General features: G+C 41.0%; 1 protein-coding gene across 1 annotated transcript in view; it reads right to left on the bottom strand.

Annotated features, from left to right (window-relative positions):
- Positions 1–8,388: 8,388 nt before the first annotated feature.
- Positions 8,389–25,284, bottom strand: part of os9.L (osteosarcoma amplified 9, endoplasmic reticulum lectin L homeolog) — a 32,633-nt gene continuing 15,737 nt past the window's right edge. The window contains exons 10-15 of the mRNA XM_018247477.2: positions 24,966–25,054; positions 23,049–23,273; positions 16,188–16,389; positions 13,629–13,784; positions 12,418–12,521; positions 8,389–10,902 (exon numbers count right to left, since the gene is read on the bottom strand). Coding sequence (XP_018102966.1) covers positions 10,762–10,902; positions 12,418–12,521; positions 13,629–13,784; positions 16,188–16,389; positions 23,049–23,273; positions 24,966–25,054 — 917 coding nt within the window. The 3' untranslated portion in view covers positions 8,389–10,761. The remainder of the gene's footprint in view (positions 10,903–12,417; positions 12,522–13,628; positions 13,785–16,187; positions 16,390–23,048; positions 23,274–24,965; positions 25,055–25,284) is intronic.

Raw genomic sequence — 25,284 nt, 5'->3', positions numbered from 1 at the left:
CATAATAATAATAATCCTCTTGTTTCGCGAGGTCGGCAAACGAGCGACTCTCTCCCCGATATGTCCACTTTGAGGTGGGTGATATCAGGCTGATATAATCGTGGGCCAGAAGCTGCTGGGGGCTGGTGTCTGATGATGTCAGATATAATAAGGCAGATTGTATCTAAAGGAGCTATAATGTAAAAGTAAGGGGTTTGCAGCAAAATAAATCTAGTGGTTCACTAGGGGTTAAGATGGACTATTATTTGGGGACATTTCATTATTGAGGGTTTTTTTTTTAACAATTGAAACCGAACCCAGGAATTTTCCAAGATAGACTTACATTTTGGCATTGGATATGGGTCTTTGACCTCTTTTATTTTAAATTTGACTCCAAGCAGTGGCGCAATGCAATGACATGGTGGTGCGTTATTACGGCTTCCTCATGCCAAAAAATTCATAATAGTGTATACTGTTTTTATCCTTTTTTCACTTTCAAAGGGGTACTTAAATAGATGATTGAAAGTGAACCCAAATAACTGTTTAAATCTCGCCAATCATCCTCTCCTGCTCTTGGAGCCTTAATGGATGCCAATATTGTGTATGCCTCAGTCTTCACTGCATCAACTACTTCTTTAAGGACACACTGTCTAATGCACTCAAAGCTAATGCAATAAGGTCTACTTTCCACTGTTACAATAGGGGGAAACAAAATAGCAGAACCACTGGGTATACTCTCTCTAAAATAGCCAAATAAAGAGATTATATTTAAAATGGGACCAACATGTTTCTTATGTGCATACACTTCCTCAGGTTGCCACAACCTCCTCCAACAAGGTGGCTAGTAAGGGTTAGTACTCCGCAGTGTACCTTGCTAGAATTGGGAGTCAAGCGGTAGGTTCAGGAATAGGAGATTCCTGGAGTAATTCACCACTGTGAAAATCTGTTGTGCTGGGGACTTGTTCGCCTATAAATTTGACTCTGAGTTGTTACCAACACTATGCCTGTGTGACATCATGAAGGTGTCTAAAGTCAATGTTAATTGTACCAACTAAGCAGCACCACTAAAGTTATTTAAAATGTTGTGTGTGTGGGTGTGTAATTCACGCTTAACGCTTCCTTTACCATTACAATGAAGAGGTAATACAGAGTGGGGGTACCAAAATAGTGTTAAATTTGGTGCCCAAGATTGGGCACAAAGGAGTCAAATCTCTGGTTGAATTCAGGGATGGCATTTGAAATGTAAGGAGTAGTGGTGAGGGGGGGTGCAAAAAAGTGGTTACTCTGTATTGCAGCAAGTGCATTGCTATTCTACACGTCATCTTGAAATGTAAATGTGTTCCTATGAGATCATAAAGTTACACATTTCTTCATATGATGTAATGTTTCCTTATGTCTGTTGATAAGTATGTACAGCTGTTGTCTAGGATTTGCATATGTTCCTCTATTTTTCCAGGATTTGTTGTAAACACAAAGTGTATTTATGTCATTGTGAGAGCATGAGATTTGCTTAAGTTTTAACTGTTGGTTTAACTATCACTCTGTTTAACCAAAGGTAATTTATGTTCAGCAAGGGTTTGTATGTATTATTCAATGCAGTGTCGGACTGGCCCACTGGGATACCAGGAAAAGTCCCGGTGGGCCCAGGTGTCAGTGGGCCCTTGTGCTGCTAAATATTTGGCCTATTTCATGGCCATTCCCTATTTCTATGAGAAAAAGAGGCTAAATAGATGGAATAATCAATTATAATATGTAAAGAAAAGAGACTAGGAGAATAGAGGTTGAGTGAGGAGAGGAAGAATAATAATAGTACTGGGAGTGGGCCCCTGGTCTAAGGTTTTTGGGTGGGCCCCTGGTGTCCCAGTCCGACACTGATTCAATGCAATATTTGCACATATGTCTTGACATCATTGGTATGCCATGTGTCTTACTCATGCATGTCTTTACCAATTTCTAATATGGAAAGTCCCATGTCTCCTCAATGTACCAAATATGTATAGTTTAATGGAGATTTCTCACTTGTATAAGTCAAAAACCTCCACCACTTCACTACCAAATTTTCAAAGCATCACTGCAGAGATTGGCATATTTTAAATTTCAAGGCCAAAAATTCCATTAGGTGTACCCTCGCAAATCATACATTTTCGGAAAGAACAGTATCTGACAATCACAATATATGTTTTTTTACTCTACTACTACTACTACTAAGTGCCAATTTTGCCAAAGTTATCGATATTTGTAAAAATGTATGCAATTTTTTGAAAAATGGTTTGAAAGCTTCCAGTTTACAGCATTATCGGGGGAATGTAATAAAAGTCGCAAAACAATTCGCACCAATAAAAAAAAAATCCACATCTCGCAATTTAATATTGTTCCTTAAACTGTTATTGCATTGCGAATTTTAATTGCGCACTCTTAAGAAGTGCTCGAAGGTGTCGTAATCTTTTGGAGCAGACATAAAGTCAGAACCCGACGAAATAGAATTTGGTGAAAAGGGCAACAAATTGAAATTTTTACACTTTGATAATTTAGCGGATTTACGATTGTTCACCTGAGCGAATATTCACCTGAGCGAATATTCTCCTGGCAAAATGCAGCAAATGTTCTCTTACAAGGTAAGTCGCTAGTGAAGTGTGTTGCTCTTCTTTTAGTAAATAGGCAATGGTGCTGCGAATTGTCTTTCCCGTCTGACCCAGAGGTAAAATGCTGTAAACTGGAAGCATTTAAATCATTTTTCAAAAATTGCATACATTTTTATAAAAACTGATAACTTTTGCAAAGCATTGCAGCTTGGTAGTTTGGATTAAAAACACATATTTTGTCATTGTCAGAATCTGTTTTTTTTCAAAAATGTATGATTTGCTAGGGTACTCCTATTGGACTTTTTGGCCTTGAATTTTAAATGATGACAATCTGTGGAGCAGTGCTTTGAAAAGTTGTAGACATATACAAGTCAGAATTCCCCCATAAAAATATATATTGTTGGTCTTCATTTTTGGAGAAAACTACATTAGAGTCTATGGGCATTCATGGCATCTTGTTTCTGCTTTGGGGCTACCAGTGGTATCTACTACTACACTATGTTGCTGTTTATCTATAGTTGCTGTATTACTACTAGCTTACAAACACAGGCACAACCAGGCCCGGACTGGCAATCTGTGGGTTCTGGCAAATGCCAGAGGGGCTGCTGTATGGTTCCATAGAAAGTTACCATATAGTGGGCTGGTAGGGGGCTATTTGGGCTGGTAGGGGGCTGTTTGGGCCTCTGTGTACTTGGAATGGCAGGGCCTATTTTGACTCCCAGTCCAGGCCTGGGCACAACTGATAATACATCTGACAACCAACAGATAAAATCTGGGTGCTTTGTATCCCACATTAAAATGAATCAACCATGTATTTATGTGTATGTCCTTATATAGACAGTGGGAGGGCTCAGATCCCTTTGGTCGATGTGGAAGGAGATGGGAAGGATAAAATGAGGAATGTGTTTGTCGCGTATCTATTTCTTTTGTCACGCATCTTTTTGTCGCACAAGTCAAAATGAGCTGCGTGGGGAATTTTTGACGCAGTTTCGCAAAACTTTTCCCACAAATTTGCAGAGAATCTGTACATGACAAAAATGTTTTGCTCATCCCTACTCTACAGCCAAAAGTGTCATGACACAACTGAATAAATACCTACCCTCAGTTGAAAGGGACACTTTGAAGGTAATTTCAACAGAAGACGTATGGGATTTTTATTGGCGAGCAGCCTCGTGTACCACTAACGTCACTATGCTTGTCGTCAGCTTGAGTGGTGTAAATGCTTCAACTATGAGATAATGTTTTCTTTGGAGTGATGAATGCCTTTCTCCCAGAGCTGAAACTAGGGGTAAGCAGAGTAGGCACATGCCTAAGGCACAAAGCTGGGGGGGCGCAGCGACATACATTCTCTGCCTCCTACCCCTAGTCCGGTCCCCTTTCTGCACTCAGCGTGTGTGCCAGTTCGCTCTTATCCGCGCAAGCCCGTGATAGCCGGTACGACCCGCCAGTTTGCCTGGGGTGCCTCTGTAACCGATGGTATCGTAAATCAGGCAGTTCCCCCTTTGTAATTGGACACCTAAGTGGTCCTTTAGTATACCTTCCTGTGTCCATTGGGATTGACTGTAGGCAAGGTTTGCCCACTAGGTGGCACCATGTAAAAGTATAAAAGGGTTTAGCCCCATGTGCTAAAGGTCTTTCCTGGGACCTCACCTCACTGTCAGGTGTTCTAGGCCCAGGTCTGCCATCTGGTAAAAGGTAGACAGAGTTATATAGGACTAAAAGTTTTGTCATAATTGCTCTAGGAGCAAGAGAAAGGCTCAGGGAAGATAGTGAGCAGCTTTCACTCCAACGAGGAGAAATAGTGGGGTTAGCACCCTGTGGTGAGTCCACCACTAGTGCAGGGACTTCAGTGGGTGAGTTGAACACCAATCAGGGTGCCAAGATACAAGACCCCAGGCTGAATATCCCGGCGCACAAAGCTCTACTTCATGGGAGGATTTGCCAGAGGAGCGTGATAACCTATTCTTGCGATTTCATTTCTGAAAGGGGATCCTGCTGTTATTATTCTGCTTGACATCAAAGTGCCTGTAAATTCATTGTAACTGTTCACTGTAAATAAACCAATTATTTTGCTGCAAGAATCATCTCCTTTGCTGCATGGAACTACAGCAGGTACCGGGAGTTGCAGGGAATTGTACAGGAACATGTGGGTCATTGGCACAGTACAAGCAGCAGTAGTCCTGGTCACACACAGTGAAAGTGCACTCAAAGGTGTGCTACACCATCATCATCATCATCATTTATTTATATAGCGCTGTCAAGATACGCAGTGCTTGTACACATAGTTTTGGAAATTGTGACACCTTATGGGTATTAATCACCTCAGGAATTAATCGGCAATAATATATCTTACTTTGGGATTATTGGCTTCATTTAATTATTTTATTATTTTCATAGTTTTGGTCCAAGTGAAAGCAAACCATTAAACTATAGGGTAAAGTTTAGTTCTGTGCTTCCTACTTGGACAGTTTGGGAAAGGTCATTCCTGTTTCAGCATAATAATACCCCCATGCACAAAGCCAGGTCTGTACAAAATGTGTTTGCTGAGTTGAGAGTGGAACTGACCTCAACCCAAAGAAATCCAACTCTTTTCGGTTCATTATATTTGCTTTTGTCTATCACCTCATATTGCATCATATGAGAAGGCAGCTCTGTCCATTATAACTTCAAAGTGGCTCATTCGTCATTTTGGTTTGCGCCAGATGCATCCAATATATCATCAAGTGGCTAGAAATTAAACACAAGATTAGCAAATATAGGCATTTGAATAGTTTGTACGTGGATACATCTATTTGCCTTGTACAGTTTGAACAGTGGAGAGAGTGATAAAAGCACAGAGATTATTCCATGCTGATGTCAAATTCCAGTCAAGCAAGATATAATAGTGATGATTCATTAAAACACAGCAGAGTAGAACAGTATTACAACTGATTTTCTCTGAAACATGTGATTTAGGAATTTTCTTTAGGACCCCAAGTGGCACATAGTGATGGGCTTATTTATTCGCCAGATGAATTCACGTGATTTGCAGCTGGCGAATGTATTCACCGGCAGATGTGCGCTGGCGTCCAAAAAAACAGACGTCGCGTCAATAATGAGACGCCGGTGCCGTTTTGCAATTTTTTAGCCGTTTCGCGAATTTTACGGGAAATTTGCTAATAAGCGAAATACCCCAAATTCGCCCATCACTAGTGGCACACGCAGACACAAAGTACTAGCATTAAGAGCCCTTTCCACCACAGTCACTTGTATGAAAATATAGCAAACTAATCCCCTAAAGATTCTAAAGAAATAAAGAGAGCTAGGAAGTTCTCCTGATTCTGTTTTGATAAATCTGTCCCCACGGATTACAGGGTTATTTTCTAAGCAGGGTGATGATACCACAAGCAGTATTTCCAGGATCCACTAATGCTGACAAGGAAGCAATGCAGAGGTTCAGTGCCGCTTTCCATCCTATTGATGATTACTTCCAAGACAAGTGTCAACCAGTTGCAACTTGTTTTGCAGAAAGGTCTTGAAACAATGAAATACAATATGTTTTAGGCAAATCTTAGGCTGATATATGTACATCTTATAAAATACAGGATTTTAGAAAAAGAAACGACTTAAGGAGAGTTAATTAAGTTGGCCATACACGGGCGATAGAAACTGCAATTATTGATACACAGGTTCCCTCAGTATTTCCATTCTAATGAAAATTCTTTATTTTCTTGTCATCTGGGATCAAGCTCCTCCCTTGTGTCATTCCTACCATTCTAACTGTTCCTTCTCTGTTGCTTTTGCCAACAAATCTTCTTCCCTGGTTCCAAATTATGGAAAGGCCACTTCCCATAGATTAGGTCCAGACAACACTTTGAATGTGGAGAATCTGCTGCTCCCCTTGTTCTGAAGGCACAGGGGCGAATTTCTGCACAAAATGCACCCGAGTGGAAACAATGCTTCTGGGTGCAGGCAGACCAGGAGAGGAAGCACAGTAGCAGAGATCCGCCATCTTCTGGTCCCAACTAAGATATAATTAATCCTTATTGGAAGAAGAACCAACCTATTGAGTTTATTTCATGTTTAAATGATTATTTAGTAGACTTAAAGCATGAAAATCCAAGTTGTAGAAAGTTCCCTTATCCAGAAAACCCCAGGTCCTGAGCATTCTGGATAACTGAATACCTGTATTGCCAAAACCTGCTGTTTTTTCCTATTTAATATTGCCAAGATATGTCCCTTTCTTTCACAAATAACAGCTAAAATTCATTCACAGCTAATTCATGCCCTTATCCTATCCCACATAGACAACTGCAATCTCCTGCTAAAGGGGCTCCCAGACTCCCACCTCTCTCCTCTGCAGTCAATCTTAAACTCTGCTGCTCTCTCCTAAGAGGGAAGCTGTTCATTTACTGGCAAAATTCAAATCACAGCAACCTGTTGAGCGACAGATAGCATGCAAAATCCTTCTGCTAACATTCAAGCCCTTCACTCCTCTGCTCCTCACTACATTTCTTCACTTGTCTCACTGTAGACTCCTGGCTGTCTTCTTTGCTCCTCTCAGAGCCACCATCTTTTTACACCATCCACACCCACTGCCACGTCTCGTCTTAAACCTTTCTACCTTGTGGCTCCTTACCTTTGGCATTCTATCCCTGAATTAATCCATATGGAACACTCTCTAAATCTCTTCAAAACAAAAGTGAGATCCTATCTTTTGGAGCACTAGAACATATATTGTCTTGTCCAGTCTTGTCAGAACTCTTGCTAAAATGGGTCTGTAACTAACCTCCTTAGCCTGGGGGGTGGGGCTGACTTTTGGGTTAAATAAAGTGGCTCCAATACAGAATCCTGTGGTACCCCACTAAGAACCTTACTCCAAGTAGAGCAGTGTTCTCCAACTAGTGGCTCACGAGCAATATATTGCTCACCAAGCCCTTTGATGTTGCTCCCAGTGGCCTCAAACCAGGTGCTTAAATTGGATTTCTGATTTGGAGGCATGTTTTAGAGGTATAAAGACCATGTATACTGCCAAACAGAGCCTCCTGTAGGCCGCCAGTCCCACACAGGAGCTAACAAATAACCAATTACAGTCTTATTTGGCACCCATATGAATTTGTTGCTCCCCGGCTTATTTTTATATTTAAATGTGGCCCATAGGTAAAAAGGTTGGGGACCCCTGAAGTAGAGAATGTACCATTAACAATTCAGCACAAAAGACCTTAGTTTTGAAAGCAGAAGTTTGTGGGGCAAAATCCAAATACATCACATCTACTGCTCCCCCACTGTTCAGAATCTCACTTACCTCATCACAAAAAGCAATAAGTTTTGTCTGACATGACCTATCCTTCATAAATCCATGCGGATTGCTGCTCATAATTCTTCACCTTTTGTTTCGGTTACTGTTTGCTATGTATGTAAGCCTGTATGTTCTTTGTATAAACACATATATTTTACAGCGCTGCACTTCTAGAGAACAAGGGAGACAGTAAGGGATGACTGAATAAGCAGACAAAGTGCCAGACTGGCCCATCAAGGAACAGCGAAATATCAAGGTGGGCCTACTGCTTTGGGTCTATCAGGCAGAAGATTTGTACTCAGTGGGCAGGGGTTTGTGGCAGATTGTATCGGCAGTGGGCTGAGGAGTGGTTGCGGGACCCTGGAGGTCAGGTAGTCCAGTGGGCCAAAGGGTCTCCATTCTGACACTGAGCTGACAGATGTCAAGAGAAAAGTAAATTAGAGAAGAGGAGAGCGTAAGAAAAAGGGGTGAGAGAATACGGGTCAGTAGGTCTGAAAAGTGGGTGAAAAAATATCAAGGCTTTGCCAGCATAATAATTCATGCTCACAGTTTGAAAAAACATTGCTTTATTCAGTTGCAGAAGAAAAGTATAAGAAAAACCTTAACAGCTTAAAAAACAAAATTAACAACTTTTGTTTAATTACCTGTAACAACACTCTTTAAAAAATAAATTACATTAACCAACTAAACACAGGAATATGCAATACGGACACGTTTCATTCAATTATTGGTGCTTTATGGTCTCCGCATTGAATATTTTCTAGCACTTTGTTGCTTTCCCTCAATATATAACATGAAAACATTACATTATTCCTCGGTCCCTGCTTGTAGCACAGAATATGGTTATTATATGAATTAAATGCATCCTGCACATTAGATCAGCACATGGACACCAGCAGTGGATATCCAATAATAACAATTTGCCACAAGCTATTTCTCACCAGTGTATACTACCATATCTGAAGGATAGTATGAAGTTTATGTTGGTCTGAATGCCCATCTCTTGAGCAGCAGAACGGAAAGCAAAGACCTGATTGGTTGTTATCAGCTACTGCACTTGTGTGATTGGCTTATAAGGTTATAGGAAATGAATGCATATTACAAATAAGCATGGCAAAAGAAGAATGAAGATTCTAAAATAATGAGTTATTAACATATCTGCATTAAAGATCTGCTGCTGTTGTATTGAACTGACAGTAAGGGCCAGAATTATCAAAAGTCGAATTTTTAAAAACTCCCATGAACTCGAAATTCAACCAACAAAAATATTTTTTTTTAAAAAAAATCGAATTTGTTAAACTCGGGTGAATACGATCGAGTCAAAAACGCTAATCTAATCCGATTTCAGTTTTAAAAACTATATTCGAGTTTTTTTCTCTGAAAAAAAACTGGAATGTCAGGAAGGCTGAAAACAACTCCAAATTGATCCCAGAACGTCTCCAATTGACTTAAACAGCAATTCGGCAAGTTTTAGGTGGCGAATAGTCGAATTCAAGTTCTTAAAGGGCAAGAATCTCGAAAATCAAAATTTGAATCGAATTTGAACAATTCCATAGTTACATTTGACAGTTTCGGCCATAAAAAAAACGAAAATTTGAATTTTCAATTTTCAATTCGCCCCTTAATGAAAAGCCATACATTTGGCTTCAAATTTCTGAGTACTATTAATGTGTTCTATGCACAGTTTTTCTTGTATAGTTATTTTCAAGCCATCGTCATCAGTGACAGACTGGCCTGCCCCTGTTGGGCCTCAGCCAAGGACAGTTTTTTTTAAAAAAAAAAAAGTTAAAAGGAGAAGAGAAAAAACCGGCACATTAATAGCTTATATTAAAGCCTTATATCTGTGTCACCTTAATGGCTGGCTGAACAGCAGTGCTTTGCGACACATAGCTTTTATTCCAGTATAGGACAAATGAATTAAATAAGCATTTGTAAATATAACTACAGTTAAAGCAACAGGTACAATATATTTACACCAAAAGCTAATTGCATTATTAATTATAATCAGCATATGGATGCTTCACTAATATGCTCTCACACATAAACTGCTCTCTGTGCTGTGAATGATGATTTTAAATAAAAGGGTTTTTGAAGTTACCAACATATCTGAAGCCTGATTCCAGTAAAATGAGATCTACAAGCAACATTGTGGGTACAGCAGAAAAGAGCCGTAACCTTTCCATTACTTGCTACTCTCCTAAAATGAAAGTACAAGCACTGTAGATAAATATCAAGGTCCTGGTTTGCATGTGAATAGTCTGATATTTATTGCTGGACATTTCAAAGCCATTGCATATAGCTTAACTGCAAAGGTTCATAAACATTAACCAAAGGTTCCTGAGTTACATAATACCACAGTTTAAGATTTTTTTGTTATTTCAAGAATTTTAGTTTAATTTTAGTTTTTGATTGAAGAATTCAGTCCAAAAATGATAATTTAGTAGAGGGAGTTTACAACCAGCAGAAAAGTGCCCGAAACCGCCACTGACTTCAGTGTGACTCTAATATGTATTTTTGGCCCAAGAACCAACATTAATTGTGGTTTCTGGCACTAATTGTTGTCGGGATAATAAATGCCCTATGTGCCATACCCATACAAAAAATTAAAGAATGGAGCCATAAATAGTGCATATTTATTTCCCATAGTGCAGTGTGAAGCATTAGTTTTCCCTGGAATTATCAAAGTATTCTCACAGTACTGCTGAAAGCTAGAGGAACCACTGCTAGCTACGCTTTGCTATGTTTAGCAATCTCCCTAGACTTCTGCATATTGCAGGCAAAACTACGACCTGCGAGGATTTTGCGTTACTATTGCCATGATCCAATTCGGTTTATTGGTCTAAAAATTTGATACGAAGCTCATGTTTATTGTATAGTCCATTCAAGTTTTTGTTTTATCGGGAGATATCCAGTCAGCGTAGGTTAAAATTCAACATCATCTGTGTCTCCACCAGTCCTTGTATTTTTGGGGTCGTCCTGATTTTGGTTCCAGACAAATCTGTAGTTGTCCTCTAGCTGCTGTTGCCGTTTCCTTTCTTTGTGAACTTCTTCTGTTCCCTGAACCTAGGGGAAAATGAATATACAGTTATTTATAGAGGCGACAGAGATGAAATCTGGGAGCATACATGTCTTTTAGTAGAACAGGGTTGTATTAGGCAGCTGCTGATTTTATATGCTCCTTTTCTAGTTTCTGCATATACAGGTATTGAACCCGCTATCCAGAATGCTTGGGACCTGGGGTTTTCCAGATAAGGGGTGTCCATACCTTAAATCTACTAAAAAAAATGTTAACATAGACAATAGGCTTGCTTTGCCTCCAATAAGGATTAATTAGTTCTGTTTCATTATTATAGAGAAAAAGGAAATCATTAAAAATTTCGAATTATTTGATTCAAATGGAGTCTATGGGATATTGCCTTCCAGTAACTTGGATCTTTCTGTATAACTGGTTTCCGGATGCCATACCTGTACTGGTAAGGCATTTAAATACTAGCTAAAAGAACAGGAGATAAAAGAGGTAAAATATTTGGAGAAGAAAAGGGTATTTTACATATAACAAAATGGCTTTCCCATTTGGACATTTTTAGGTTTCAATATTTTTTATTGAATTTTTTTTTTAAAATAGAACATACAGTCTTACAAATATGACATATCTTATTAATAACAGTAAAATGTTTACATCACAAGATAAAAACAGATAAACGGACCAGGTCTGAACTTTAATGTATAAAGAATTGGTTAATAGCTGTAATTATACATTAAAACATTCTTATGAAATATTTGCTTAATCTATAGGACCAATCCATTTGGACATTTTTAAACAGAATATATATTTCAGAATGTTGATTGATTTGAGTTGAGTTGATACAAGAGGTTTCTGCATATTCAGCAGGAATACTATGACTACTACAAGTAGGCAATATCTGCCTCACTTAAATGTGTGTTTAGAACTACATGGAGAATCCTTGACTGGACCTCATGAGAGGCTTTTATCGATGTCTTCCATAAGAGGATATTTAACAACCACAACTCCAAGGTGACTTCTAACACATATATATTTTGGAGTTGTTGGCATGCTCTATTCAGAGAGAGACAGGTGAGTTCAAGTACTGATGAACTCGGAGCCCTGACATTTTGTGCACTTTCAGCATTAATTACATGCAAATCCAGGTATAAAACTTTTATAATGATTCAGAAGGTAAATTTACATATTAAGCTTGATTCTGTACAAATAACCATTGGCACCCTATTCCAGCGAGCACCACAGATCAATCCTCTTCCTTCAAATTTCCCAGGGCAGATCGTTATCGCTAAAGTTCAGCTTTTTTGTCTACTGCACATGCGCAGCCATGAGAAGAAAGAAGAAGCTGGAAGAGGATCGCTCCGTGGTGCTCGCTGGAAGAACCTCAGGTCGGTGCAGTTTTATGCTGATAGAAGCACTGGCCTGGAGTGTCAGGTAAGTAAATACAATCACTTGGGGGTACCTAACCGTTGGTACCCCCAAGTAGCAAATTACTTTCCTTCTCCTTTAAGTCTGCTATATACTATGTAAAGAATTCTTTCCACACTACGTCTTACCAGTAAGTTGAAAATAATATCTTGCAGGTTCTTGGTGTCCTCTTCTGAAAAGGATTCTTCATCACCAAATTCTGCAGTTGTAAGAATCTTAATTTCTATTTTACCTAGTATTAAGAAAAAGCCAAATCTGGTTAGTGTAGGTGCTTTGTGTAGCTGTTGTAGAGCCCTTAAGACAAGGGTATCTGAGATGCATCCTTTATACATTGCTGCAGCTGAAAGAGTATTGCTAGTTTCTCACTTGCAGTAAACTTCACGCTTATTTTGACAGACAGATTTCCACAGCACAAGCACCACACTGCTGTATGCTGAAGATTACGCTTTACGCAAACAATTAGAATGGAATATGGAATGGAAAATGTGTGTAAAGCCTATCCTAGAAATTTATTGTATATTATAGGTTTCAATCATCAATATGCCTTTGACTATGTAAATTTTCCATAAAAAGAGTCAACCATATACAGGCTGACAAAAGCTGCCAACATGGCCCCCAGACAGAGTTGGCAGTTTATTGGCCTATGTACAAGGCCAATTTAGTGTGCCAATCCCTGTCCAATCTGATATCTGGCTTTAAATCCTGTTGGGTGTCAACCGCATCAGCCTACAGTATGATCTGATCATTGGCCTCTAGGGCAACCATTGGATCAGTCCAATTTGGGCTGATCCAATGCTTGCCCAGTACTGAATGCAGTTTTTGGACGGGAATCCTCTTTAAAAGAAAAGTATTCCAAAACTTGTTTGTATTTATACAATTAGCATAAGCTTTAGGGAGAATTATGCACTTCCTCAGGTCAAAGCACCACTGATTCCCAAGGTTACACAGTGATAAGCAGTTGCATTAATAAGTTGAGTGTACCCCTTAACAAAACCTTCATGAGTCCCCAAACCTTGTGAAATATAACCCAAATAACCCAACTCGCAACCCAGAAGCTGCTGGATCCGTTACCACTAATTTTTATTTCAAAGGTAGAGTTTCTACAAACAGATTCCCTTTATAATAATTAAAGAGAGCACATCCTGCTTACAACCATGCATAATACCATACGCAAGCTAAAGAGAGGTACCACATAGCCAAGAGAAAAGCACAAATCTAAGAGAAACCCATGTAACAATTAAATAAGAGTATATTAACAGCACCTGAAACTTTCTCAAGATCTTGCACATAACCAACACGTCAAGAAAGCAGAGGGCTTTATAATCTACACCAGGCATACCTTCTGCCTTCAGTCCTTCCTTCTCAAGCAGGTCCTTAACAACATTCTCAATGTGTCTTAGCTGGGGATTCTCGTTGCTCATCTCTCTCACCTTTCTCTCTTTCTGCTCAAAGCTTCCCCGATGGATCTTAGTGACCCTGACTTTAACACGACCATCTAATATGAAGAACGGGATAGGATATAGTAAAATTCTACATAAGCTGATAAAATCCTGTGCTATAGTATCCAGTCAAATGTTTCATTCTAGCCAAATGGATATTGCGTATGTCGAAAGAATTTCACTAGAAAATAAGAATGTTTTAAAGACAGTGCCACATTTATGAGCGGACTTAATAGGTCCAGAGCAGTGTCGTGGTGTGAGGGTTGTGATGTGTTTAGAAGTAGATTTATCAATGGGTGACAGTGTTCACCACTTCAGAAATACACTAAAAATACCATAGGAATGAATAGAAAGTTGGTAAGTTTTTTGGCACTGTTTTTTGATAAATGTGCCCCTTAGTATTGGAAAATATTTTTTTTACGGAGAGATCACTCATTTACTGACGGACTATATCAATGGGTTGATTTCACGGACAGCCAAATAAACCCATGCAAAATTATAGGGCACTAACTAACCCTTTCTACACTAAGTCCTCCCTACTTTTAAAAGTAATTTCTTCTACTTCTTACCGCAAGTGGGCAGTTACATCAGTACAATAATGCATTTAATCAGTACAACATAGGCAATGTTTTCAGAGGTTCCAAGCGTAAGGATGGCCATTCTCGGGCAGATTAAAGCTGCTGATATCTGCCCGTTTAGGGGGTGTTCCGACAGGTCTCCCTAATCAAGATCAGTCCAAAAATCGGCCATATATGAATCGGGCAGGTTTGTTTTTTTTGGCTATTGAGGACCACATTGGCTACTTGATGCGGTACAGAACATGAAACTCTGAGGTGACGTCTAATATCCCCATATTTTGCAACAGGGGGTACTTTATTTATTATAATACACAAGTTTCAGTGAGTCATGTGACAGAAATTACATCACAAAGCTGCGATTATAACGGATGACATCACTAAGCATTGTTTATAAGGATATCATTTACAGGTTATTCATGGCTCTTGTGTATTATATAATGGATAATGTACCCCCTACTGTAATTTATAAAGATATTATGTCACCGAGGAGTTATGTGACCATATAAATGCTTTTATACAGGTCACATAACTCCGAGGTGCTAATAATATCTCTATAAATTTTAAGTAGGGGGTACATTATTCATTATAATCTACAGTTTTTACTTCCAGTCTTTGCTTTTTACAAAATGCAATACTTTTTTTGCTGTTGTTGTTTTTTTTTCTTTCCCTGTTTCCCTTTTAGTACCTGTATTTCTTTGGCTTGTTATTCAGATTCTTTTGCAGGAGGCTGCTCTGCGTGGTCATTCAGCTGCATTAGAGATGTGGGAGGGGGAGAAGGCCAGGGAAGGAGGAGGGAGCGACACAGAGCGGGAACAAAATTTGAGATATTGAATGGGAGGGGGGAGCGAGACTTGCGATAGTGGACAGAAGGGGGAGCCAAGATTTGAGATAATGGATGGGAGGAGGGAGGGAGCATGGAGAGGAATCGAGTGAGTAAGGGAGCAACACCGGCAGGGAGGCAACTGCAGGAGTCATTAGAGGAAGACGTGAGACGTGACAGGAAGGAAAAAGAAGCAGTTACATGTTAGGGATTGAAACAGGTGGATCGTGTCATGTGGGGGAAGCAAAGAAATGTTGCGCTTGATAGCCAAAATGGTGGGAAACAAGGGTAGGGGAGAGAGCAGCAGCTGCAAGTGCTGTCTCTTTAAGCATATAAACGGCGCATTCTGATGGAAGAACGCGCCGTTTATAAGGATATAATTTACAGTCTGGTCCCATAGGGAAATGACCAGACTGTAGATATTATATATCTCTCTCTCTCTCTCTCTCTCTCTCTCTCTCTATTATATATATATATATATATATATCCATCCAAAGGAATGGTGCACTCCGTAGACAAAATTAATACCTGGGTGCCAGCATGGGAAATAAGCAGTGAACAAGGATTGCGGCACTCACAGGGTTTTAGTGAAAAAACAAAATTTTTTTTATTATTAAGCCTCAATGTTTCGATCCCCCACAGGGATCTTCAACAGGTTGTTTTTTCACTAAAACCCTGTGAGTGCCGCAATCCTTGTTCACTATATATATATATATATATATATATATATATATATATATATATATATATATATATATATATATATATATATATATATATATATATATATATATATCGCACTCCAAGGACTTCAACGTTTTCGAAAAATATAGTGCTTTATTCCCAACGTTTCGGCACCCGTCTTTAGGAGAGTAAACTCTACACAGCAGTGAACCTATTTATAGGCGTGTGAATGGCGCCAAAACCTCAGGTCTGACGTCATCAATCTGTGTCATACACTTTATAAACATTAACCGTATGCCCCCACATGTTAATTTTTTAACAAAAATGTTTGTTACTTCCAGTGAAAAACCATGTTATTTTTCCTGTTCTTTACATACCAGAAGGCTCTTTATCAGTGGGTTCAGATGTGCTTGTAGGCACGCCTTCATCACTTTCCAAAGGTTCTGTTCCTTCTCCCTTGTCATTTGCAGTATTCTCAACTTTATCTATTAATTTATTTAGGGTGGTAGCTAATGACTTAGATGCTTGTTTTCTGTCAAATTCTCCTTTGAGTCTGTCAGTCTCAAGTTCCTCTTGGGCCTGTGAAATAAATATTTATTATATTGTAAAAGTTCATTTAAGGACAAGGAAAAACAACAAAAAGCCTTTTGTAACATGAAATCTATAAGTTAAAGCCTAAGAAAGGAGCAAAATACTGCCTTTTATAACATACTACTTGTTGATTGTTTTATTTAAGAAATACTTATTTTTTCTGCTGTTTTGCAATGAACATGACAAACAAACTGTCGGTATATACAACATACCATGCACAATGCATTCAGGAGAATGTTTCCATGTATACATACTGCAGGGATGCCCAATTTTCCTATTTTCTTTTTTAAAAAACCATCACATACTGTAAGATCTTTATGCTGTATGGCAAGCCTGTAATTAATTTACACATCAATATTCAGTACTAAATATACACAATTCTACCTTAGGCAAATGTTATGAACTGGTATAAACGTATTAATGTAAGTAGTACAACATACCAAGAATGCTTTATGATAGACCTAATTTTTCATTGGATCACTTAAGGTGCAGTATACCCGCCTGCTTAACATGAGTTCAATGAAAAGGGTTTATTCCGTGGGTACCCGACTAGGTACCTGCACCGGGTCGGGTACACACGGAATACCAGCAAAGTGCTTGGATATCAGGGAAAAGCTCCCAGATTACCTGGCCATGTGGGTTCGCAACAAAGGTGCTGACTTGAGCTCTCCCACCATCCCCTGTAGTTGCGGCAGTTCTTTTTTATTTTCTCTGTCGTCTCAAGGGGGACACAGGGAACGATGGGGTTAAGCTCCATCTTCTGGAGGCAGGACACTTGAGGGGTTAAGGAGGGTTAACCCCTCAAGCAGGCTTAACCACCCACACTGAACACAGTTTTCAGTTTTATAAGTGTCCTGCTCCCGGGAGGATGGACACCCATTGCACAGGATGGATTCTTCGGTCAGCCTTTGGCTGACACCCGGGGTGATACCTAAAACAGGGCTACCTGTTTTTACAAGGGTTAGCCCCCGACGAGGACTATTCCACCGGGGTCAAAATTCTAGCCTTCAGGTTATAACCGACCACCTAGATTAATACCTGAACTGGGCATACCAGTGCGGATGGTCTGGCCGGTGTGAGGGGTAAGTGGCTTATGTACCTACGGGTTCTGGCCTGGGGGGACACTCTTGCTGCCACTTGCCCCCTTCCCCCCCCTGCCCTCGCTGTGGTTTGGCACCCTCCTTGCCTCTGCATCTTCTCTCCCTCCTTGCCCCTTCAGCCAGAGTATGCGCACCTCTAGCGCACTTGATTTGGCAGTTGCTGGCTTTGTCAGGGGGTGGTGAGGAGTCTCTCCGTACCTGGCTCTGCTGTGCACCGTGTGGAATGCATCCTGTGTTCCAGCTGCCATCAGTGCTATTGTGCGGTTCTTTCTCCGTCGTGCGCTCTTCGCACATGCACACTAGCTGGAACGCATGTGTTCCGGCAGCCATTTTGAGCCCGGTGCTTAGATTACAGCGCGCATAGACCTGCTGCAGGCGTGCCAAAACCGGCACACCGACTCAGACTCTGCTCAAACCCTCTCACTGACACTGCTATGGCAGAAGGTAGGACGGGGGGGGGGCATTCACAAGGACGGGGAGGATGGCTCCCTCCACAGCACAGGAGAGGTGCCTTGCTAATACCAGGTACCAAATTAAACTACCTGGGAGCCACAAAGAGCCACTCTGCGGATCCTGCACTATGGAGCATGGAGCAGCTGCTGCTTCTGGTGGTCACTCAGAACTGCAGGCTGAAAATTCTTCCCCAGACATTACCCAAGAACCGGGCCCTGGGCCATCAGCAGAACCACCACCCCCTCCCTGGCATCACTGCAGGGTCTCCCAGCTATTGCTGATACCTTGGGGAAGGTCCTGGCACAGCTTCACCACAAGAAAGGTGGTAAGCATAAACGCGGCGAGGACGCTAAAGGAGCTAATACTCAGTCCCATTCTGATGATTCTGCCCAAGAGCAGTTATCATCTCACTTCCTCGGAAGAGTCATCTCAAGATGAGGAAGAAGACAAGGAAAAGGCAGGGATAAAGATACTCCTCATGACATAGATAGTATTATCAAATATTATCAAGGGAGTGCTTGAGGTACTAAAACGGTCCTCAAAGCGAAAGAAACAGGGAGAAACATCTTCTCTCTTTAAGAGACAACACAAGTCGTCAGCCTGTTTCCCAGACCATGAACAGCTAACTAGTATTATCCAAGATGAATGGAATGCACCTCAGCGTAAATTCCAGTCGACAAAGAACTTCACCAAGTCGTACCCTTTCCCTAAGGAACTGGTTGACAAATGGTGAAACCCCCCGGCTGTGGATTCACCAGTGTCTAGACTTTCCAAATCTACCACACTGCCAGTCACTGACGCTGCAGCGTTTAAGGACCTTTCACATAGAAGTTCAGAAGGTTTCCTAAGTGCGATTTTCTCCTCAGCTGGATCTACTCTACGGCCTTGTTTGGCCTCAGCCTGGGTATCCAGAGCCATACCAGCATGATCGGAGTCCCTTATCAGAGACAGTCAAGAGGGTGTTCCTTGGGATGAGCTATTACCGACTGCACAATCTATTGCAGAGGCATCAAGCTACCTCAGCGACACCACATTAGATGCCGCGCAACTGACCGCGCGCACCTCGGCCTTGTCAACTGCAGCATGCAGAACACTCTGGCTAAAAAGCTGGTCGGCAGATATAAGCTCTAAGAAAGCCTTAACCTCGCTTCCATTCAAGGGCCAAAGACTATTCAGAAAAGAACTCGAGAAAATCATTTCCCAAGCAACAGGAGGTAAGAGTACCTTCCTCCCTCAAGCCAGAGGGCGCACTTCAACAGCCAATAGTTAGGGAAGTTTTTTTGTGGCCAAAGTGGACGTTTCTCTCAGTGGCATAGCCCCCCTCAACGCTCTCACTTCCGTTCCAACGAGAAAAGTTGCCCCTCATGGAAGAATAACAAGATCTACAACAAGCCCTCGGCTGACAAGCCAGCGTCCTCCTGACGGGGCACTCCCTCCGGAATCATTAGAGCAAATCGGAGGCAAGCTGCTACGATTCCGGGAGGTATGGATTCGTTATTCATCAGATGCCTGGGTGAAAGAAATCGTTTCAGAGGGATACCATCTCGATTTAATATCTGTACCACCAAGAACCTTCAACATGTCCAGGGTGCCATCGAAAAACAAGACCCTTCTTACAATGCATAGAGAAGATGGAGAGAACAGGAGTAATTGTACCCATTCCCCCGCCAGAGAGATTCTCCAGCTTCTACTCAAATCTGTTCATGGTTCCGAAGAAAGATCGCAAGATCGTCAGACCTGTGCTAGATCTCAAGGGCCTCAACAAATTTATTCGACCAGCGCGTTTCAAGATGGAGAAGCTTCTCAATGATACGGGGAATGGAACAAAGGTCAGCTGATGATGTCCTTAGACATCAAGGACGCCTATCTCCACGTTCAAATATGGCCTCCTCACCACCACTATCTTTGCTTTGCATTCAAGAACAAGCATTACCAGTTTGTAGCACTTCCATTCAGCCTGTAGTCAGCCCCCAGGGTGTTCACCAAACTTATGGTGGTCACAGCAGCGACCATGAGACTACAGGGACCTATTTAGACGATCTTCTCCTGAAGGCCGGATCAATGGAGAAGGCCAGGATCGACCTCGACAAGACAGTCATGCTTCTCCAGGACTTAGGGTGGAGCATCAACTGGAAGAAGTCCAATCCTCACCCAAGTCGCCAAATGACCTTTCTAGGGCTAGACTTCAATACAGAGACACAGATTGTCAGCCTTCCACGGGAAAAACAGACCAGAATCAAGTGTCAAGTTCAATCCCTTCTATCCAAACAAGCCACGACAGTGCACAAGGCAATGCAGGTCCTGGGAACAATGGTTTCTGCAATAGAGGCAGTCCCATTTGCACATATTCATCTGTGCCCCCTTCAAGCCAAAATACTATCCACATGGAGGGGGGGAGCGTTAACACGACTGCTCCGGTTGACACAGAATACTCGAGAGGCACTCCGCTGGTCTCAAAAAATGTAGCCACGGGCCAGTCCTGGGCAACCCCGGATTGGAAAAGTAATAGCCACAGATGCCAGTCTTCAGGGCTGGGGGGCGATATGGGACAATCAATCGGCGCAGGGGCTCTGGTCCCCAGACAAATCCAGCCTTCCAATAAACATTCTCGAATTGAGGGCAGTAAAGTTAGCACTGCATCAGTGGACTCAACAACTGCGAGGTCAACCCGTACGCATACAGAGCGACAATATCACCACAGTAGCGTACATAAATCGCCATGGAGGAACACGAAGCCAGTTGGCACTGACGGAAGCCGAAGTTGGCACTTGGGCAGAAAGCAATGCAGCAAAGATATTGGCAATACATATTCCAGGAGTGGCCAACACAAAGGCAGAGCCGGAACCAGGTAATGGGAATTGCACCCAGAGGGCTTCGAACTACTCGTAAGAAGATGGGGACGACCAAGCATAGATCTAATGGCATCCAGGCTCAATCACAAAGTGCCAAGGTTCTTTGCTCGCTACCGAGACCCGCTAGCCGCGGGTGTAGATGCCATTGCTCAACATTGGAACTTCAATCTACCATATGTCTTCCCACCTCTTCCTATGCTACCACGAGTTCTAAAGAAGATAAAGAAGTCCCGAGCAACTGTGACAGTAGTGGCCCTCTTTTGGCCACGGAGGACTTGGTTCTCCGACCTCCAAGATATGTCGATAGCACAACCCATTCGGCTGGAATACAGACCAGACCTCCTCCAACAAGGTCCAATAGTGCATCACAATCCCGGTCTGTTCGCTTTGACGAGATGGCTGTTGAGGCATCCATCTGGCGGAATAGGGGATTATCTGAAGACGTCATTCCTATCATGCTCAAGGCACGCAAGGCATCATCTTCCAAATCATACCATAGGGTTTGGAGCGCCTATTCCAACTGGTGCAGAGCAGCTGCACTTCCCTTCACCGAACTCAACATTCCTAGAGTTTTGTCTTTTCTCCAACAAGGATTCCAATTGGGTCTAAAGAGTAGTTCACTCAAGGTCCAGGTGTCTGCCCTGTCGGTGCTGTTCCAGCATAGGTTGGCAAATGAGGATGCCATACGTACATTCCTACAGGAAGTAGCTCATATTGCCCCTCAATTCCGTCCACCGGTGGCAGGATGGGATCTCAACTTAGTGTTGGAGGCATTAGTCGACCCTCCCTTTGAACCGTTGAGCTTGATTTCTGATATGTGGGTTACCTGGAAAGTAGTATTTCTCATGGCAATTGCATCCACTAGAAGAGTGTCTGAGCTCAGCGCCCTCTCTTGTGAACCTCCATTTCTAACATTTAACTTTTAAGGATAAAGCCGTACTTCGCAGGCCTCCTACCTTCCTTCCCAAAGTTGTCTCATCATTCCACGTGAATCAAGAGATTGTAGTACACTCTCTGAGCCCGGAACCTAAGAATAGCAAGGAACGCCCGGATACACAGCCTGGACATAGTCAGAGCCTTACGTTGGTACATTGAATGGTCAAAGCCATTCAGAAAATCTCAGTCCCTGTTTGTTCTCCCCTTTGGCCCACGTAAAGGTCAAGCAGCATCTAAGACGACCATCTCTCGTTGGATCAAAGAGACAATCAAGCAAGCCTATCAAGCAAAGGGAAAAAGTCCGCCAGACGGAATTCGAGCCCACTCTACCAGAGCAGTGTGGGCGCTTCCTGGGTGTGGTGAAACTCTGCCTCCCTAGAGCAGATCTGCAAGGCGGCTACCTGGTCTTCGGTTCATACATTTATACATTTACCAAATTTTACAATGCTGACACCTTCTCTTCGGCCAAGGCCTCCCTTGGACGCAAGGTGTTACAATCAGTAATCAAATAATACCACCAGTACAGGTCTAGGCTCGTTCCCACACTGCTATGTTGGGACTGCTTTGTTAAGTCCCCATCGTTCCCTGTGTTCCCCTTGAAATGGCAGAGAAACAGATTTAACGGTGAGTAAAAAAATCCTGTTTTTGTTCGGATTCTGTGCCATTCCCAGTATTGTGTGTCCCCGGATTCGAAGTTAACTTAGCATATTGCGGATCAGGTCAGGTAGTGGATCAGTGGGGGAAAGTTCTGGGTTGCGGGTCACAGGTATGGGTCAGAAAATGGGCCCGTGCAGGACTCTAGTTTATGTCAAGCCTACTTTTTGCTTATTGTTTTAGTTGTTTCTTGCACTTAACAGGGCAGGCAGGGGACATAATCTACTCCATATTTGATCCTTGCAAAGTAAATAATTCGATTCTCAGTGCACAGATTATGAAGGGAATTATGAACTAACAAAACAGTCACAACAAATTGGGAAAGGATGGGGCTACATACTGGAAATAAAATACTACTACTACTACCTTGCAAAGACCAACCATGAAGGAGCTTCAATAGCTATGTTTAGCTCAACAACAAAAAAACTGATTTCGGCAAATAGTATGTTGCCCAATTGCCCTATTCAACCAACCCATGTTCAACAAGGAGGTATACTGCCCCTTTAACATATATTTTAACATTTGTACCCAATTTACAAGACAGTGATGTAACTCTTATGAAGATCTCACAAGCACCATAATTCAATGATTATCAGTATGTGAAAAACAATAATGCATTAAATAGGGCAAGTCACTCTCACAGCAATCCTACCTCATCAATAATATTATCAAACTCTTTCTTTACTTCAGTTTTCACATTGTCTGATATCTCAGACTTGGGCAACAGGATGCTCTCTAGCTCTTTCTCAAATTCCTGCAAGAGTACCTGTTCATCTTTTTCATCTTCTGCTTGTGTTTCAGATTTACTACCCAAGTCGTTTTCACTGTGAGAGCTCTGCACATCCTTTTGCTCTGCATCAATGTTTTCTTCTTCCTGCTACAAATAGGAGTAATACATCAGAACTCCCCTTGCACTAAGTAATCGATTGTTCTATTTTAGACACTTTTCAATTGGTCTTTATTTTTTATTTGTTATAGTATGTGAATAATTAGCCTCTCGAGCTTTAAATGGGGGGGGGGGTCACTGTCCCCAGCAGTCAAAAGAACTATTGCTCTGTGAGGCTACAATTGTATCTTTACTTATCTTTCTATTCAGGCCCTCTCATGTTCATCTTCCAGCCACTCATTCAACCCACTGCCTGGTTGTGAGGTTAACGTGGACCCTAGCAACCACCAGATAGCTGCTAAAATTGGAGAGCTGCTGAACAAAAACCTTAGTAATTCATAAACCATCAAAAATAAAATAAAGACCAACTGCAAATAGTCTCAGAATATCACTGTCATGCTAATATCATACTAAAATTACTTTAAAGGTGAACTACACCTTTAATGCTATACTTGCAAAGTAATATGTAAGTATACGTTACATTCTGGTTCTGTGGCGACAGCTACAGCTAAAACAAGGAAAGGTTGTGCTCACCACTAATTTGTAAAACTGTTAAGCGAGTTTGCAATGAGGCTGTGACCACACAGTTCATATAGACAAATACAAGAGGTCCTCTTTTATATTAGCTTCAGCACACTGAAATAAGAAACTATCAACTAAAAATTATGTACTGTTTCTGAAATAATCAAGTTTATCTTAACTATTCCTCTCTCAGCATCTGTTTCTCTTCATTCGATCTTAATTCAGGAGTTGGGTGTCGGATGAATGATCCAATATACCTTATAGAGGGCTCCTTTTGCCGAGAAGATGTATTAGAGCTCACTCTATTAAAATCACCAGAAATCCTGTCTCTCTACATGCAGGATTTGTGCAAAAGGCAGTTATTTTGTTAGATTTTGTTTGTATGAAGAGAGAATGAAGAGAAACCGATGCTGAGAGAGGAATATTGAATAGAAACTTGATTATTTCAGAAACAATGCAGAATTTTTAATTGATTGTGTTTAGAAAGTTTCTCACTTCAGTATGAGGAAGCTTTTAATAATTTTCATTTTCACGATAGATCCACTTTAAGGACATTGAGACATGTTGTGCCTGAAGCTTCTAAAAATGCTTCTAAAAATGCTCCTAATGAAAATTTATTGGTAAAAGCTTTGGGTTTTTAGAGACAGTTTGAAAATTGGCATTATGTGTACCAATTGAGAATATGGTGCATATTTTAGTGTTCCAAAATCTTTTTTTTAACTACATGTCACCAACTGTGTAGTTGGAAGTCTGCCCTGATGCCTTTATCCATTTAATATGCATCTGTTCTATATATAGAGAAAACTATAAACATACCCCCTGTTGTAAAATAGGGATATTATAAGTCCATGTGATGTCGAGTGACCATATAACAAAACAAGACTGCAGGTCACGAAACGACAAGTTGACTTTGCAGTACCTCATATTCCACAGCAGATTTTTTTGTCCTTAATTTCTTTACAATACAAAACTTTCATTCAATTATTTAACACTAGTGACATCACACAACAATTATAACATTACTAAGCTGCGTTTACAAGGATATATTTTACAGGTAATTCAGGCTGTGTAATAATGTATACACCCCTCCTATTCCACTTTTCTCATTTCTATGGTTTCACTGTGTTTATACCAGCAAACCAGAAACAGCAAATCACATACCTTTTTATTTTTATTTTTTAGATCTGCAATAAAATTCACCAGGTCTTCTGGATTCCTTATTATTTTATAACGAAGTCCGTTATGCATACCTGGAGGGAATTTAAAAAAAAACAATAGCGTTAACCAATTCCACAAAATATTTTGAAAGAATATCTAATATAAATAATTATAAAAAAAACTGTACTTTTATAATTACTTATATTAGATATAACATGACCTGGATGAATGGAAATCTTCATAGTCATTATGAAAGAATATGTTGTTAAAGACATGTCTCTAATAGGAATCTGATGCTCGGTCATTAAAGAGGACATATACC

The sequence above is a fragment of the Xenopus laevis genome, chromosome 2L (assembly GCF_017654675.1).
Source record: "Xenopus laevis strain J_2021 chromosome 2L, Xenopus_laevis_v10.1, whole genome shotgun sequence".
In the NCBI taxonomy this organism is placed as follows: domain Eukaryota; kingdom Metazoa; phylum Chordata; class Amphibia; order Anura; family Pipidae; genus Xenopus; species Xenopus laevis.
Note: the sequence above shows the minus strand (reverse complement) of the source record. Positions and strands in the feature narration are given on the sequence as shown.